This window comes from Pyxicephalus adspersus, chromosome 8, assembly GCF_032062135.1.
Source record: "Pyxicephalus adspersus chromosome 8, UCB_Pads_2.0, whole genome shotgun sequence".
Classification (NCBI taxonomy): Eukaryota; Metazoa; Chordata; class Amphibia; order Anura; family Pyxicephalidae; genus Pyxicephalus; species Pyxicephalus adspersus.
In genome coordinates this window covers 52,644,993-52,664,242 of record NC_092865.1, presented here as the reverse complement: position 1 = coordinate 52,664,242, position 19,250 = coordinate 52,644,993, and the positions used below count along the sequence as shown (strand labels likewise).

At 38.5% G+C, this 19,250-nt stretch overlaps 1 protein-coding gene across 2 annotated transcripts in view; it reads right to left on the bottom strand.

The window, feature by feature from the left end:
- The window catches only part of KLHDC8B (kelch domain containing 8B), a 77,400-nt gene that overhangs the window by 14,883 nt on the left and 43,267 nt on the right, over window positions 1-19,250 (bottom strand). For both annotated transcript variants that reach the window (XM_072420647.1, XM_072420646.1), the window contains exons 3-4: window positions 18,793-18,957; window positions 14,784-15,008 (exon numbers count right to left, since the gene is read on the bottom strand). In XM_072420647.1, coding sequence (XP_072276748.1) covers window positions 14,784-15,008; window positions 18,793-18,957 — 390 coding nt within the window. The remainder of the gene's footprint in view (window positions 1-14,783; window positions 15,009-18,792; window positions 18,958-19,250) is intronic.

Below are 19,250 nucleotides of genomic sequence, written 5' to 3'. Positions count from 1 at the left end.
GAATCAGGATATCTATATGTCTAAATATCTATATGTGAAGAGTGACACAGCTCTGAAAGTTAGTGCATGGAACGTGGATCAGTGCAGTAGGTGCTCTTTTATCATCAGAAAAAAAAGTCTGTGCCTGAGTTGGAGTTTTTCATCCGATTCCCCACTCTGATTTATCATAACTGGAGAGATAAGCACAGCAGCATGGCTCAAAGCATACAGTCTATCACCATAAGCTGTGCAACGTTTGTGCATGTCAGGTGTAAATCTTTCAAGGACCCCATTGCTTCCAGTGATCAGAATTCTTGGGAATGGTTAGCTTTTGCACCCAGGAAATGCTGGGAGTTGTAGATTGTCAGAGCCCACATGGCTGTGTTCAATTTACTGTATCATGGATACAGTTAGAAGTAGAGCATATTTGAAGAAGACAAACAGCGTGGCATGAAAAAGGTCGAAAAACAGGAAGATGTGGAACAGTGTGTGCTTATCTCTCACACCCCTTGGGAAATGCGGTGCACAGGCAGCTGTGATCCTGTCTAAAGGGCGTCCAATTCATTCATCTGCTTGGCTGTCGGACCACGATATCTTGCTGTCAGTTGTCATGGTGATTGAAGAAATCGCCGTGCCAGCATCAAAGGATGCCTAATTCTCTGAAACCCCAAATTTTGTCCTGTTCTGATGGCTTGCAGTCCAGGCCTTGCAGAAATGTCCCACTGACATGCCAACCACAATTTTCTAAAAACAACAAGATGGGTCGACTTTTGTCCATTTACTTTGTGGGAAAATGCATGCTGTTTCTTTTCAGTCTCATCATACATTTAATTAAAAAAGATTATCATAATTATTTCATGTTCAAATGGTATTTACAGACTCCTGAAACATTAGTTAACAAACTAAAAAAACAAAAGCAATGCAACCTGTAGCAAATAAAACCCAACATGTTTTTGGGGAATTAAAACAAAAAGTAGTGGTACAAAAAGTGCAGACAGCTTGGTGACCACACTTTTTTGCTGCTGTTAAGCAATACAGTTTGGTCATGAATCTGTTCCCAGCTGTCTGACTGGACAGCAAAGGACATTACCAGGCTGGTGAGCTCTATATTGTGGTCCTGCCAGCAAGCAGCCATTGCTAGAATCAGAGCACTGTGCAATGCTGTAGAATCTAACTCATGTAGCAAATACTGTATAAAAACTATAAATACTGTATAATGCTGTATATAAACATATTCAGGTACACAAGCAAGCTGTGTGTAAAAACCAGAAAGATATTTGGTAGTTGCTATAAATCATATATTGGCATAAGCTTGAACACGGCCCTACATCTTTACTACACATAGACATGAAAGGACAAATCACGTTCATTTGGCCTTTCACTGCTAGCTCCTCTGACCTTCATTGCAATGCATACACCACTGCTTTCATCTAGAAAAGAAAGATATTTATTCCTACACAAAAGTAATAATTAAAAAATGTTACATTTGTAAAAACAGCACAATATGCCTTTAAGCGCTGTTATCAACTGTGTATCCTTTTTGAATCAAATTATTCATAACTGGTTTCTATGGAAAACAATGTATATGATATTTAATTAATGTTTGATCACAGAAAGAAAAAGTCATTATATCCGTACTTTGCAATTTGTTGAAAGAAAAGCCGACACCAGCGCGCTTGAAGTGTAGGCGATGGCAGCCACCTACCCCCAGGCAGAAGAGATAACACTGTGATCATGTGTGTGTGGATGACACTGAAATTATTATTACAGACACTTATTGTTCCAGGATGAAAGAATTCCGTAAAGGAAAAGCTTTCTTCTGTACTGATAAAGTGCAGATGTTCTATGATTTATCTGACAAAGAAAGTGTCAATGTGGAGAGGGCAGGTGACAGGGAAAGTGAGAATGGTATAAAAACCACTTTTCCTGAGATCAGCGAGTTTCACAGCAGATAAAACTTTCATCTCCTAATGGAAGATCACTTCTTTATTGACTTTTGGAAGTTGTTCTATGTAAACTTTAAAATTATAGTTGTTTATATATAAATGGCATGTGGTCAACTGACTATCACACCTATATGAGCATGTTGGGGATCCCAATTCAAAATGTTAGACATTAGTATGGAGCTGCCCTTCTTTATGGTTATAGCAGCTTCCAATCCTCTGGGTTGAGGTCATGGCTCATTTTGGGCTACCCAAGTTTCTCCAGATTAAGCTCATCGTATCATATTATTTGGAGCTGGCTTTGTGCACAAGGCTACAGTCAAAGTGGGATAAAACAAAAGCTATTAGNTGGTATAGAGTTGCCCATCTTTGGGATTATAACAGCTTCCACTTTTCTAGAAAAGCTTTCCATATTGTTTTGGAGTGTGTATGTGGGATTTTTTGCCCACTGAGGCAAAATAGGTTGTGTTCATGTAATGATGCCTGGATAGGAAAACATGGCTCACATCTGGCATTATGAATCATCCAGATGATGTTCAATAGGGTTTTAGGTTTCAATTCATCCCTAAGGGTGTTCATTTAAGTTGAGGTCATGGCTCTCTTGAGGCTACCCAAGTTGATCTACATTAAACTACACAAACCATGATTTATGGAACTGGCTTTGTGCACAGAGTTACCAGCCACTGAGGCAAAAGAAGTGACTTTGCGTAACGATGCTTGGATTGCCGGACATTACCCTCATGGGGGGTTTGGTTGGATTGAGGTCATGTCATTCTTTAGCCTACCTATGTTTTTCTACATTAAACTCACCAAACAATGTTTTATGGAGCTGGCTCTGTGCACAAAGTAGGACAAAAATGTGAATCATTAGTATGTAGTTAGCCCTCTTTGCAATTATTACAGCCTTCATTCTTCTGGAATAAGGTTTGAGGTTCCAGTTCTTCCAAAGGGAGTTTAGTTTGGGTGAGGTCTCTCTTTAGGATACCCAATTGCTCTACATTAAACTCATCAAACTCACCATGTTTTATGAAGCTGGCTTTATGCACACAGCTACAGACATAGTGGAACAACTATAGTTATCCACACTTCTGGAAAAGGCTTTTCATGCAATTTTGGAGTGTGCCTGTGGAATTTTGCCCCCACTCAGGCATAGTAATTTTTGGGTTAAGGTAATGATTTGTGGGAAGACCTGGCTAACATGTGGCATAACAATCCATCTAGAGAATGTTTAATAAGGTTTGACGTTCCATTTCATCAATAGGGAGGTTCAGTAGGGTTGAGGTCATAGTTGTCTTTAGACTACCCATTCTTCTACATTAAACCATGTTTTATGGAGCTGGCTTTGTGCATAGAGCTACAGTCATGGTGGGAATAAACTGAGAGGAATTAGTATGAATTTGGTTTTTACAGCTTCCTCTTTTCTTTAAAGACTTTCCATGCAATTTTGGAGTATGTCTAGGATTTTATGCCCACCATGGCAAAAAAAATTGTGGGTTTAGGTAAAAAAGCTTGGATAGGATGACTGGCATCTGGCATTAAAACTCATTAGGAGGGTGTTCAATAAAGTAGGGTTGAGGTAAAATCTCCGTTTAGGCTACCGAATTTCCTCTACATTAAACATGCCAAACCATTTTTTTTTGGTTTGGCATGTTTGTTTTCATTGTCTAAAGTGTTTTTGTATGTCATTTGTATCTTTGTCTATGTATATCATTGGATCACCTGCGCTCAACAATTTAAAGGAGTGTTTACATACTTCTGCCTATACATAAATAAATTAGTCCATCAAGCTCAACTACTCGTACTAGGGAAATAAACATATCCCAGATAAAACCCTATAGAACTTTGGTTCAATTTGTTCCAACAGGGGAAAAAATTCCTTTCCGATCCCATGAGGCAATCAGATGTTCCCTGGATCAACAGTCTATGTTGTCTTTACTTTAAAACTTTAATACCCAGTTATATTTTGTGCTTCTACAAAAGCATCCAGGTATCTATGGTACTTGCTGAAAGCTTTGGAGTAGGCTGGGAAGGTTTGGAGCTTTTATTGTGTTTTTATTGCTGTGTGTACACCTTTTAGGAACCCCACAATGTTGCCACCAGCACAGAAGAAAGGGGAAAATCTCAGATGGTGACCTAAACAGCAATAATAGTGTTCTACAAACCTGTAACGCTCCCTGGCATTGAGAAAAGATAAGCAGCTATGCTTCCCTTCAAATAAACATTTAACTTTACAAGCAGTTATTTTGTTTGTCAGAACATCTTTCCATCAGCAAATCTCTCAAGCTGCACATCTAGTCTGTTAATGCTGAATAACAACTATTTATCTGCACACCAAGTCTTGCACATCACAGATAATTGTTGTTTCCCATCTATTCCTGGGTCAGACAACATCAAAATCACTGCACTCGCTTGCAACTCTATGAATGTTATTAGCCACCAGCAATTTCGCCGTAGGCAGAAAAAAACTACAAAACTCACTTGAAACGACAGCGGAGGAGCTGAATAAGGAGGGCAAATGTCTCAACCTGATTATTGAAATGACTAAAAATAGCTTTTTCATTTACAGCTTCTCCAGAGGGTGGAGGAGACGAGGATGGAATGATTGCAGAGTTCAGTGTGGATATCTTCACTGCCCTATGATTACATGATCACAGCCTGCCAATTATCAGAAGAGAAATGGTTACCTTACCTCGGATAGTAGTTGGGATGGCTGTGTTAATACTCTATCCAGTTGGTTCTACTAAAAGTGGTCATACTCAAAGGGTGGCCATAATATAGAAGATGTTTTGCTAAAGATGATGAGCAGTAAGACGTTTGTATCAAGGTTTTTAGCCCCCACTGAAATCCATATCTTCAATTTAAAAAAAATACCTATGGGTAAAGAACAACTCCGGGTAAAGAAAAAACAGTTCCCATCCCACCTGTTCCTTTACATTTTAAACCTACCTTCATCCTCTGTAGTTCACCAATTGGGTAGTGGCAACTAACGAGCAGATGTTGCTATCCATTTTTTCAGCATGAATGGTCTTATTTGAAGCCCTCTAAGGAAAGGTACACACATGCTCAAAAAAGCATTGGGTTACCATTGTGTCCTCAATAAAATATTTGATATGATTGTTTTTTTTTAATTTTTATATTACTTTGGGCTTTGTCTCTCTAAATCAGAGATTCTCAACCAGGGTTCCTTTAGGGGGCGCTAGGGGTTCCGTGAGCGATTTGTGACTATCAGGTCAGTTTAAGTGTCTGGAGTCTGCGCATTTAGTGGTCCGTGAGTTGGGGACCACAGTTATAGAGGGTGTGCACTGTGGTAATAAAGATTAAGTTGCACTTACCCATAAAAGCAATTTATTCATCTTAATATCATGAGTTTGATTTACTAAAGCTGTGTAGAAGTTTCACTTTGCAAAAAGAAAGCTGTGTGCACTTCATCCATCCAATCAAGGTCAAGCAAAAATCCTGATTATGTTACTTCCATTTCACCTAATTGGTTATTCAGTGTGAATCCATCCAAATCTTATCACTAAATTAGGTATAGAATAAGAATTAAAAATACTTATAACCTAACATTGTTTTTGCCCTGCAGATTCTATTTGGGAAATGTTTAATACTTTCTCTTTATCCTCAATAACCGGAAAACCTGACTATTTTTTAAAAACCTACATTTTTTTGAAAGGAGCCGCAATAAATATTCTGTTGATTTTCTGAGTCACTGAAAGATAAGTTCTTAAAAAATATAATGCCTGCTACAGCTCACATCTTTAGCTGCACGTACGATGACATTATGCAAATATGCAATTTTAATGCTATGTGATGTTCTCCGTAAAAGAAGTTCTGTTGGCGTATGCATCTCCCTTGAAAGGCAAGGGAACAAATGTGCTGGGTACAGCCAAGCTACAGTGTTTGCTTTCCTAGATCAGAGATTGAAAAGTTTGCCAATTTTATGCCAATGTAGCTCATTTCATTTGAAAACGGATGACAGATTTTAAAGTAGTACTTATAAGTTGTACACACAATCATAACTCTTAATTCATCTGGTGATATTCCTCAGTATAATTCCAGGTGTAAGTATGGAGCATAGAATTATATACTTTCTGTTATAGGGTGATAACGCTAACCTAATGTACTGTAATTATGGAGTAGCACAGTTGCCACCCTAAGCCCGACAATGCTAACGTATAATAGTCAATCCAGGCAGAGAGCACATTTATTAGCTCTTAAGATTTCAGGCAGGGTCTGCAGATATTTTTCATACAGAATAGATAGATAAAAATTTTATTGGTGGTATATTTCCTATAGAAATGGGAAGGAAATAAAATTTTGGGGAATCACTGACAACATCATTATTGAATGACATGGTATCATAATTAGACAAAAAATGAAGATTTGGGCTCTTATGCCCATCTGTAACATCAATTATTTTTTATCAATCACTTTGCAGTCAGATCTTTTTCTGTGTTTGAGAAAATCAATTGGAATTGAGAACCATCAGGATTCTAAATTTCTTCTTAGCTTGTCAAGTTGCAAGAAATTTAGAAAGAAAATCGGCAAACTGACATAAAATAATTGTAGAGTAGGTAGACGTTGTCCCTCTCTAGAATACAGTGAGCTAGTGACCCCTTATTTTAATCTATATGTGAAATCCAATACAGTTTCTATCTACTTTTTCTATATAATGGTGGCTTCTTATTTTCATCTATTTTTGGAACACAATTGTCCTTCTCTATACAATGGTGTACATCTATTTATGGAACAGGGGAATGATTGATCTTTTCATTTAATGACTTAAAAAACTTCACAATATCTCAATACTGGTTGCCTTTTGGAAACTTCTTTGCTATATCTATCCCTCTCTATAAAGTGGTGCACTTTTGACCCTTTAGACCAAGCACAGAATATACAATCAAAAATACTTCATGATAGTTGCCTCCATGAAGCTTCTTTGCTGTTGTTAGACACAAATTGCCTATCTTTCTTTACATCTGGCTTGTGACCCCTTGCTTTCCTTTTAGTTAGCTTCTAAGAAATGTCATATTGCCCAAAGGATGCGTTTTAATCGAACACAAGAGTTGGCTTGTTGCCAGTGACGTGCCATATGGCCAATGGATATTTTCATTCCTATGGCTGAATGTGTAACAGAAAAAGGCAAGCAAAAAATAAAGTTGGGGAAAATCGAAGAATACACATAAAATATAATGATCAAATAAAGAAAAAAAACATCCTGCCTGCTAAGAATGAGGGCTGGACAAGCAAATGAGAAAATATCCAATAATTATATTTCACAACCTTTATATTTACTTTGTAGGTGTTCAATGATTACCTTTAGGCTTGAAGTTCAAGTACCCATGGAGCCCCACCAACCAAAACTATGCTATCATCTTCCAAAACTCCAATGTAAGAGTAACAGAATTACCCACATGTGACTATTGGTAGATGTATAGCTTATATATATGAGGAATGTGGCATCTGTATAGTGTATGACCAGGAAAAGGGGCTTTGACAACAATCCAAGGGTAATAAAGGTACCTTATTTTTGGGCTACCATTTATTTGAACATGATGAGTTATAAATTAATTATTTATAACTAATTAATTTCTTGTAAAAAAATAATAAACTGCTAAAATTGTTTACCCGCACTGATGTCCATTAGGCCTAAGTATGTTTGATTTATGATATACTTCAAGGTGTGTCTGATAGTCCCCTACTCTGTTCTTTGGTTCTATCCGTTGGGCACTTTGTTTCCAGTAGGTCCTGTAATAAGGTAGCAGCCAACTGGTGGAACCAAGAAAAGCAAAATGAGACCAGTCATAAACATACTTTGGATGCCATAGCTCTTCAAGAAAATGGTAACTGAAGGTAAAGAAGGAAGGATAGGTAAGCATCATAGCAATCCTTTTAAAATCTCAATCCTGGTAATGCTCTAATAAACTAATTATTCTCCTTCTACATCTAATGTCTTTCCACCCCCACACCTTTCAACAGTCCAATATAGAATCCAGAGACAGTCCTGGAATGATGGATGGCTGGGGATTTGCAGATGACTGATGGCCTCATCTCGATCCTGGCAAAGTCTATCTGAGCTCAAGGGTACCTTTCAATAATAAATCAGACAAATGAAAAAATATGCTATATGTTATGACACATCAGGAATGTTTTCATGCAAAGCTTTTAAAAGGTTAGATTTAATAAAAATTAAGCTGGTAAAATAATTTTATTCCTGTTCACTAATTTTTTAGGAAACAAAGGTGCTGGTAAAATTCTCCTAAACCTGGCAGTCATTCCGAGAAGTTATTAAAATTCAGATTTTCATTAAGTCCTTGGAATAAGTGGGTCATGGGAAGAGTGATCACATCATTTTACGTAGTATGTGTCACTCTTATTGACAGCTTGCCAGAAAAACAATTTTCTAATGCTAATTATGTCTATTCGGAGAAGTGGAGCCCATCATTAAATTGCTAGTGCCTTCCGTGCTGGGGTCAAAGGAACACAGAAAGCAATCTTTTAGTTCTTGGGCACTCAGTGTATTATTTTTCTTTTTGCAGACAAACAGCTCGGATTGGCGTATTATTATGTCCACTTATAGCCTTTTGGATTCTTGAGGAGTCCTAAAGGGAGCCTTCATCTTTATAACATTTTCTGAATAAATGGTAATGTGAAATCTCATTGGCTAATCAAATCTGGCATTTCATGTCTCCAACACAAGTGATAAAATGAGGACTAAGATGTGGATACCAATTAACTAACATTGCACCTATTCTTACTATTAGGGTACACTTTTACTTGCAATAAAAAGGTCAGGCCACCCAAATCCACCTGACAATCCTCATATCTTTTGAAGATCCTATTGATGAGAATTCTGCCTTGAGTTCTTAAATTTGGTGTGGCCAGAATGAGGATCTCCCACACTTCCTTGTCTCCTTATTATATTGGGAGAACATAACAGGAGGAACAGAAACACCTAAAACTCCCAGGTTAACAGGAACAAGACCAGGAATCACTGCTGGAAAATCCAAGACATAGCTGGAACATAATGCCAACCGTCCTCCACCCATATCTAAAAATGTTACATATGGACAGATTGACCCTTAACCATTGAAACATGCACGGGTGTTCGCTATTTTGTGTGCATTTTCACAACTGATCCCATTGTTCTATCTTCCCATCTTCAACCCAAGAACATTTGATCACCCCAATTCACATAACTCTCAGTGTTTTATCAATAGCCTTCAACCTAATTCACAAATGTAGTTTTATTCACACAGAATGGGCCTGATTTATCAAAGCTTTTCAAGACTGGAGAATATAGATTATCATGGGAGAAAACCTGGGAGGTCCGGCAAACATTGAATAGATTTCTTAAAAATCATTTGATGTGAGTTAGTAAATGTTTTCAATCCTGGAGCAGATCTATTTGAGATTTGCTGGATCACCAAAGTTCTTCCACGATAGTCTATCTTTTCCAGTCTGGGAGAGCTTTAATCAATCAGACCCATTGAATAAACAAACACTTCCATTGACTGAATCATTATGTGTTTTATAAATATATAATGTTTATATATATAATATATAACATTATAAATTATAATGTTTTATAAATATATTCCTATGTCAATGAATCACTGACATGATTTTTGATGCTGTTCTATTACACATGGCCCTATGTAGCTGACTTTTTTTTGCACCATGTGAGATCACACTGTAATTAATTTTCCTCCCCCATGTTTCTTTTCGTGTTCTATTCATCCTCTATCATTTGCTTTTATCCTTCCGTATCCTTAGCCTCACACTGCTTCCTGCTCTTACCCACTTCACATTAAATTAATTTAAATGAAAATAAGGAGTTTGCATTATACAGGCAGATGTAATATGTAGAAGAGATGATTCTCCTAAGGCATAGTAAAATGCATGGAATTGTAAGTGATTCCATAGAATGACTGATGGCTCTATAAAATAATCTTTATAGGAAGCCGCTTGCTAGATATAAATGGAAATAATTATGTTTCCAATCTCTGTAAAATGTAAAACTAGCGATGGAAAAAATGTCTCTGTTCCAATATCTATTTGGGGAAAAAAAGGTTTACAGATCACTGGGCCACAAATATGTGTCATCAAACAATCCAAGCAATGAAAGAATGTTTATATATCTGACACATACATAAAATATTATCGCTTAAAGTAGTTGGTAACCCAATTGTTACAATATTAACATAAGCTTTAATGTATTGTTTTAAACTGGAACTCAGGTTACAAATATAAAAACATGCAGATCCTTTACTGCAGAATGGACAGGCATTGTTCATTCTGCAATAATTCAAACATAGCTGCTTGATCACAATTTTTAAAGTGCATGCACCTGTTCCTGTTACGTTGTAGGTGCCACCATCTTCCCCTTCTCTTGATCCTTGTTTCCTGATTTTTAGCCATCCTTATTGACCTGGTGACATTACGCCTGTACATGTGCGCAGGAGGTCATTCAGTTCTGGCAGCCTGTGCCATGTACAGCAATGCCCAGCAACATTTGATGCATTATGGTTGCGCTTTACTGCTCTTTGAAATTCTGTGCAAGTTTTTGGGTCAAATCAGGTTCAGTAATTTATTCCATGTAATTCCAAGCTCCATGAAGTTTGGTAATTTAATCTCAGCAGTTGTTCAACAAGGATGCTTACTTATTTTCTAAGGACTGAAGACAGACTGTTGACTAGCAACCCTGGGCTACAAATATGTTTCTATTCCCTAGGGAACATCACATTCTCTATTTACCCCCCTTTTCCTACCATTGCCAGTTTACCAGTCAGACTTAACTAACTAAAAAGCAATGTATCAGCATAGTAAGCGTAAGTAAAATTAAAGTAAATTAATTTGAGCTACGGTATATTACATGACCAGCACTCCTATTTGAGCTTGTTATAAATCCCATTTCAAAATAATGGTAAATATTATGGAATTGACTCCACTTTTCTGGCTTTCCACAGGACTTTGGAATGTGACTTTGGAATTTGTAGTGAATCAGTGAAAAGAGCTCTTGTGAGGTCAGGTACTGATATTGAAAAAGAAAACTCACAATGAGCTTTGCAGTTCATCCCAAAGGTGCTTAGTAGGGTTGAAGTCAGGGCTTTGTGTAGGACACTCAAGTTCCTCCCCATAAAAAAATCCACCAGAAGAGCATTTGTAAGGTCAGGTACTGACGTTGGATGAGAAGACCTGACTCACAATGGGCTTTCCAGTACATCCCCAAGGTGTTTAGTAGGGCTGAGGGCTGCATCTTATTGAACTACATCTTTATGGAGCTGGGGTTGAGGTCAGGGTTCAGTGTAGGACACTTAAATTCCGCCCTATGAAACCTATTGAACCATGTCCTTATGGAGCTGGCATTGTACACACTAAAAAGGGACCTTAACCAAACTGTAGAAGGTTGGAAGTGCACAATGGTCTACAAAGTCTTTGCATACCATTGAATTAACAATGTCCTTCACTGGAAACACATGAATCAATAATATAGTGGGGTGTTCACATATTCATAGCTATGTGTTGTGACAATCAGGTGTCTACAAACTTTCAGCTATATTATGTTACACTATTAACCCAAATTATTCACTGACCATACACTTGTTTACCTTTAAATAGTTTCTAAAAGGCAATATGGTGCTGAGTTTTAGATACAAGAAACTGCCAAAGTCAGAGTGACAATATGTCCTCAAAAACTATGAATTTATACCTTAATCCATAAATTGCTTAGCAAACATTCCTCCCAACAGCCATCACTATGTACAGTTTCTGTCGTACATAGCGTGTGATTTATTGCCCTTCTGCCATGATAATTTATGATGTTGGAATTGATTAAATGCTGGCCTGGAAAAGCAGTTATTATTAATAAACCAGAGACAGACGGACAAGTGTCCCGAGGCGTACAAGAGGGCCCGTGCTACGTACAGAGAATTGATATTGCTTCTCCCGCATATATTAATGCTCATGACAGCTTCGACCTTTCACGGTGCTAAAAGAGAATTACATGCCGATTACAGAGCAGTCTGCATATTTATCTACCTTGAGAACCGTGAAATGATACAGCGGCTTAAACTGAAATTTACACCTTTACAATCTCTGCTAATGGAGTTCGTATTGCGGTCAGAGGCAAGAATGCTCTACTAGTGGTGTTCAAAGCAGATATAAAACCTTACTTTGTGACATTTAGTACACCATGGTGCTGTGTATCATAAACAAGTACATTTTTTTAATATAAAATAATTCTTTCACCTTTGTTGCATCTCAGTGCTGGAGTTCTGATAAATCCTTTATTTCAGATTCTTCCTATCTACTGGAACTCCAGTGTTAGTTGCATGGGATTTTTTTGGAGTTGGTCCTCTGATGGGGACAACAGTGGACTATGACTGTGTAGCTTGAATTAAAACATCTACTATCCATTGCAATACACTGCAAGCTCAAATAAATAAAGGGAGATAGTAGACTTCTATCTTGAAAAATATGTTACCAACCTGAACATTCAATTTCCAAGTTCTTTTCCTACTTTCTGGATGAAAAGTGGAGGAAAAAATAGAAAAAGGGGTTCTTCAATACCTTCAGCCTACAAAAAAAAACCTTTTTTTCTAAAGTCCATCTAAAAAGACAGAAATGAGCTTTAAATTTGTCTCTACTTTCCGGTGTGACAGGACAGAGCGTTGACCGGGACAGGAAAAGAGCGTTGTCACCTTATACAAGGAAGTACCTAAGCACGGATCTTCAGGGCAAGATTATTAGGCATTACTATATTAAAAGTTGCAGATGTAAAAATAATGAAAATAGTAAAGCTGGTAAATGATGAGAGTTTTTTAATTGGTTTTAGAAACTATTAGCATAATAAAAGAATACCACCAGAGAACCACGAAAAGCCTTTTCCTCAACCAATTGGAAGAGATTATCCTTTAGGTTCATTATTGCAAAAGGGACATGTGATGTCACATTTACCTACCTTTTTGATGCCTTCTTTTAAGAAAATACCAGGTATCCCAGCATCCCTTGGGGCTGCTGGTACTTAATGCACATAGAAATCATCCCAGCCCAGCCAATCAAGATGGCCAACGAATAGAATCACGAAGAGAAGAAGGAAGATGATAGTGGTACCCACAATGGAATGGGGACAGGTGAGTATATTTAAAAAAATGTGTTAAGGCAGGAGGGTTATTTTTATTTCAGAAGGAACATTGACTGTCCCTTCTGCAATGAAGGACCTGTATGATTACAATTTTTTTGAAAAAGGCTTTAGTTCAGCTTTTACAGATCCTTGTGGCTTTTATTATGTCCAGATTCCAGGAGTGCGAGCAGGTGCGTCTGGCACCCAGTTAGAAATTAGCTTTCAACATCTTGAAAAGGGACACCTGACAGAAGCTAAATTCCAATAGACTGATAGATTTTACCTTTTTCACAATTTTTTAAATGACATTTTAAGCACCTAATCACCATACATTCCAGCTCTCCTTATTATTTTATGTCTAAGAAACGAAGACAGATTGTCGATTGGAAACCTCGAGCAACCAATATGTTTCTATGCTCCAAAGAACATTGCCCGACTGGCTGCCATCACTTATTAATTTCTCCAGAAATGCTGCTCTATGAAGCCGACTGGCTGTCAAACATGCCAGCTGGGTGGTTTCTTGACGTGTTTCCAAATATATTTGTGAAGGAGGTGATCAGAGGTTTTCCTACCGTGAAAATGGATGACAGTTTTCTCTTCAGTGGCAGCAGAAACAGGGGTAGACAAGGCTGTGACTGGCATGAGGTCCTATACCATGGTCCCTGGGGATCCATTTCTGAGCCTGAGGCACAAAGTCTTTCACTTCTTACCTTACAGCACCAATAGATGGATCTTATTAGGGTTTCAGCTGGAAGACACTTCATGTGTGTGTTGTATGGGATATTAATGTGACTAGTGGAGGTTATTTATAAAATGTGTCATAGCTGTGCATTTGTTTTAAAGCCATGAGAGAGTAGCTACCACATTGGGGGAAGGGGTCATAAAATTAGTCTTTATTCCCAATTACAACTCGACTTTCTGCACCAGTGCACATTGGGCTTTATACATCATGGAGAAGAAAAGGATACAATCTTCATGGCCTGTTCTACCATATACTGCTTGGCAAATGTGAAAGGGAGACCTTAATTGAAATTTGAAAGCCTAATAGATAGCATGGGGGTTAGAACATCTGAAATTCCCTCAACTTGGTTTAATTTATTCTTGCGTATTTTGATTTCCTGCTGTATCTCCAGGACAGGAAGTAAAGCCTCCCCATCGAGACAGACACAGCAAAAAATAACTTGATAGAGGTGTTAATCCTTTCCTTGGTATACCCACTGGGGAAACAGCCCCTGAGGTAACAGGTGTGCCTGACACCGGGAAGGGTGGTGACTTTTAACCTTGCCTGCCCATCTCAAAGGAGCCCCCCTCTGAGGATCACCCAGTAACCTCTTCTGCTTCTCCTTGAAGAATAGCAGTGAATTTAAAGTCTAAGACTTCTACTAGCTTTGGGTCTTTCTCTTCTGTCACTTACCTCGGGTATTCTCCTTGGAGGTGTCCAACTAGGTCAGATGACATATAATAAACTTTAGTAGCAGAATCAATGTGAATGATAGTGGGTGGCTGCACAGAAGAGGAAGACCTGCTTTGGGCTACTCAACATTCTCTGAGATATTGCTGGCTGTTGCTCTAGCCTAGGTTCCACAAGGAAACATACTTGTAAATTTAATATAGGTATATCACCGATTCCCTCTACTTTCAGCAAGCATTTTGGAAAGTATTATGAATAAGAAGATCTTGCTACTTGGAAGGTTGGCTTGAAAATATATCACAGTTTACAGTAACATAGTTCTTACCTTGCTCAGAGTCAAACATCTCCACAGTGTTCACAAAGTGGGGTCGGGAATAGAAATTGTGAGGACCAGGCTGTTGCAAGCCACCCAGACTGAAGAACGAACTCTCCGCCATAGTGCAGCTGGCAAAGGCACGCCGGCTTGGGATTCCGGGATATCGAGTCCAGCTATTTACCTCCAGGTCCAAAGCCTCGAAAGCAGTTACTGGAAGCTTACCCTGTCTGCCCCCTGTCAAAAGAAGAGAGCAGTGTAAGCAAGCACCAATCACCAAACATAGAACAATGAATAATTGCACCCAGTAGGAATCATCTCATTTAGCACTGCCTATAGAAAAGGTAGAATATAATTGGGTACTATGGGCAATACAGTTATTTCTTTTCAATTTGTAGCTATATGAGGTCTTGTGTATCTATTTGTGTATATATTCAGCCCTGATGAAGGAGGGCATCCCTGAAATGTGTTGGATGACTTCTTTTACATGCATTCCGCTAAAATGAAAGTTTTTAGACTCTGTCTATTCCAAAGAAATTATTCAATCAAAAGCCCCTGCAGTAGAACACTATGAATAATTACCTCTCTGACAGCCTTCAAGACTGAACTTTGTTTTTTCAAGGAAGAGCAGAATCTTTAGCATTCTGCTCCTTTGAGTGTGTCACATGCCTGCCTCGTCCACCATGCACCATGACTTCTTCGTCTTATTGTCTTATTGGCCCCTATGTCAATGTGTCCTATAGGAGGGTACACATTGACATAGGGGCCAATAAGACAATACATTGAGTAAAGCTGAGCACCAGGCATCTTACATATCTAGAAGTGTGGGGAATTTAAAGATGGTTTCAGAGCCATGAGCATTGGAAGTTTAGACCTGATGCTTGGTAGAGTGGTAAGCAGTGGGATTCTCTGCCGGTTCCATTTGTGATAAACAGCCCCCTAAAGTATCTCTGGTCTGTGACTGCCATCCCTTTCAACATCTCACTTTAATCAGTGCAGAGACTGATGAGGAATAGGGGTTGGAAAGGAATCACCATTGTTTCAAAGTGGTCAATTGTATGCTTTAAAAGCCATTGATGTCATTCACCATACTTTGGCCTTGGCAGGCACCCTTTAAATGTTTCATGTTAATCCTAAAAGCAGCCAGATGGTGTGCAACCAGGACCAGGATTTAAACCTCTGTGTATAAGAAATCTGTGATTGCATTGTTATCAAAGCGTTAAGACATTCCTGTCACCATAAAAGTGTCTTCCACCATTATTTAGGCATGACAGGAACACTTCAATTTAATAGGTGATATAAAAAAATTCACATGAGGCTCTCTGATTAGAAGAGACACTTAAAGGTGCTCAAATTCTGTAATGACGCATATTTACATTCTTCAAGACAAGGTCATATTCACCACTAGAGTCTCCTTCAAGGTCAAATTAGGCGCTCATATAAATTCTGCAGTCTTGATTGGCTATGACATTTAGAAATAGTTCCATGAATAAATTATTTGAAATAAGCCCTGTCATGCTGGTAAAGAGTAGGACAGGTATTGAAAGTAATGCATCTTACAATCGTTCTTTCCTGTTGTGTGCAATGTAGTTTTGCAATGGAGTGACATATGTAGAATCCTATAGTGATGTGTACTGCAAATGTCAGAGGTTTGACATTATTCTACACACAGAAAGGTGGAAAATATTAAGAATTTCCAGGGATGGTTGCCAGCTGCATTCAATAAAAGAGAACAAGGAAAAAGATCCAAGTACAAATTGCAATACCAATAACAACCACATGTAGTGCTCTTCTCCTTACAGCACACCCATGGGTCACCTCTACCATTCGACCCCCCTACTAAATCCTAAAAAGTGTTACCTTACATCCCTCCCAATTTGGATTGGGTGTTATATCTTTTCTAACCCTTTTGATATTTGCTGGTTACATTTCTTGGTGCGCTGCCTGGAGGAGTAGCTAGAATAAAGAAAAATTATGGGAAAGTATGACAACAAATTTTTGTACTTCCTTTAATTTTTAAAAATGTAATCAATTATTTGACTGAAACTATATGCACTTTAAATACTCCTCCATTGAAGGAAAAAAGTGATCTTTTAGTGCTTATTAACACCTGTGCATTGCAGGAATGCTTGCAATACAATAACACAAGTAATGTATGTTATATGCGTTTTGGTGCTATTCAGTCAAAGGCATGCCAATACCTTAACCAACATAGATTGCTTGCAGCACGTGAACACACAACAGAAAAAAAATGTGTACATGTGATTTTATTGGTCTGTTCTGGTGCATCAGCTGTCCAATGAATGAGCTGCATTAATGCAATTCATGATGTTGAGTTATATAGCTGTGTAATGCACTAGGATGGACAGGTCCAAATTGGCCTTAAGTTTTTGTTGTTAGTTTGCAAGCCAAAAATTCTTTCCAACACTTCCAGACAGCACTGGTTGAGATGTGCAATGTGCAGTTGAGTTGCTCCCTTCATGCAATGCACAATATTGAGTTACTTAATGGCGCAATGCACCAGGATAACCAGGTGTAAAGTTTTTGCCATTTGCTGCAGACAAGCACACAAAATGTTTACGGAGAACCATACACTGCATCAGAAAAAAGTGCATATTCATTTTTTTTGTCCTTTCTGGTGCATTGATTGTCCATTGAATTAGCTGCGTTAATGCAATGCACAATACTGAGTTATTTAACAGTGCAATGCGCCAGGATGGAGAAGTGTGTATTGGTCATAGGTTGTTGTTGTTGGTTGCAGGCCACAATAATTCTTCTTTCCAGCACTTCCAGAAACAACACCGGTTGAGCCACTGCCTGGAAAGGTGAAATGTGCAGTTTAGCTGCTACTTATATGCAATGCACAATTTTGAGTTACATATTGGTGCAAAGCAGCAGGATGAACAGGTGTGAAATTTTTGACATTTGCTGCAAATGAGCACACAATATGGTCCTGTCAAAAAAAACAAAAACATTTTGTTGTCCTTTCTGCTTCTTTAGCAGGCCAGCGAATGAGCTGCAATGCATGATATTGCGTTACATGAAGGTGCAATGCCCCAGGACAGACAGATGTGACATCTCCCCTAAGTTTTTGTTTTTTATTGCAAGCAACAATTTTTTTTCCTGACTTTTTAATAAACAGCACTGGTTAGGCACTGGCTGCATGCAAAGGTAAAATGCACAATTTTACACTCCTGTAAACACAGACCAGGGCTCAGTTTCAGCTCTTTCTTGGAATCTTCTCCCTTTGGAAAAGCTCTGAATGGCTGATGGTAGCGGTTCATCACGCTGACCCGGGGGACCGTTTAGTTCTGACTGCAGTCTTTATTCTTTAATTGCATGGAGCTTTAGTGTGCGGCCCTCAATCCTCGAAGGGGCCCGGGGTGAAATCGCTCTGCAGCAACATGTGTAGAAGAAGGGGAATTGGAAAGCGGAGAGGGAGGCTGGAGAGCCATGTGATTGTGCTGCCTCTCAGTCATGGTTTCTGGCTGCATGGAGTATAGCCGCCATCTGTCATGGCTGAGCTAGTTCTGCCTTCTCTACACTTAATTAATCCCTTTGCTACCTGCACAAAGATATATATTTCCTATAGCTTTCCAGGGCACAGGGGTGTCAGCTGTTTCAAGAGCTTGCAACAGAAATCCAACATCAAAAAGACATTTTTTGCCTCAAAAAATCTTTTTTCCCTTCCAATGCATGAGAATTTATGAGTCTAAAGCTAAACTCAAGGCAGGTGTAAACATAGATTAATGAACCTCTGTGATCCTTAATACATCTTTAAATTTCATTTTGTACATCCAAGCAGTGTAATTACCTAAAATTGTCTGCCTTTTGCAATCTAATGTACAGCAGAGCTCAGATTGGGGGAGGATGAAGCAGCAAAATCAGCCAATCAGGTTTGCTGCTGTGAAATGAGAAATGAGAATGACTTCTGGACAGCAAAGCACATTATCTGCAGCATAAAAGTAATAAAGTTTCTGCCATGGAAATCAGAGCTCTTTGAACAGTATATTCGACTTACCTAAGACATAGATTTTGTTTCCCCGCAGGAAAGTGGAGGCACCGTAACGTGGGGTGGGCATGGAGGGAAGTTGCTGCCAGCTGTCCATTGATGGCTCGTACACTCTTACCAAGGCCTGAGGGGCAGTATCTGTGCCCATTCCTCCGAGGGCATAAATCTTCCCTTCTGCAAGAAAACAAGATTTTGTAAAAGAATGCTCCATCTTAGTCAATGGAGCCCTGAGCATACAGAGAAGTAAATTGGCTACAAAGGCTCTCATTTGCCCCCTTCCAAGTAAATGTCATGGAAGAACTTATATATTTATCTATGCTATATACTCGAATATACACAGATCTGAATATAAACCAAGGTACCTAATTTTACCTGAAAAAACAGAAAAACTACATTGACTTAGATATAAAACTAAGGCACAAAATGTCAGTGTTAGTGCTAAAATTCACAACAAAAATGAAAAGCAA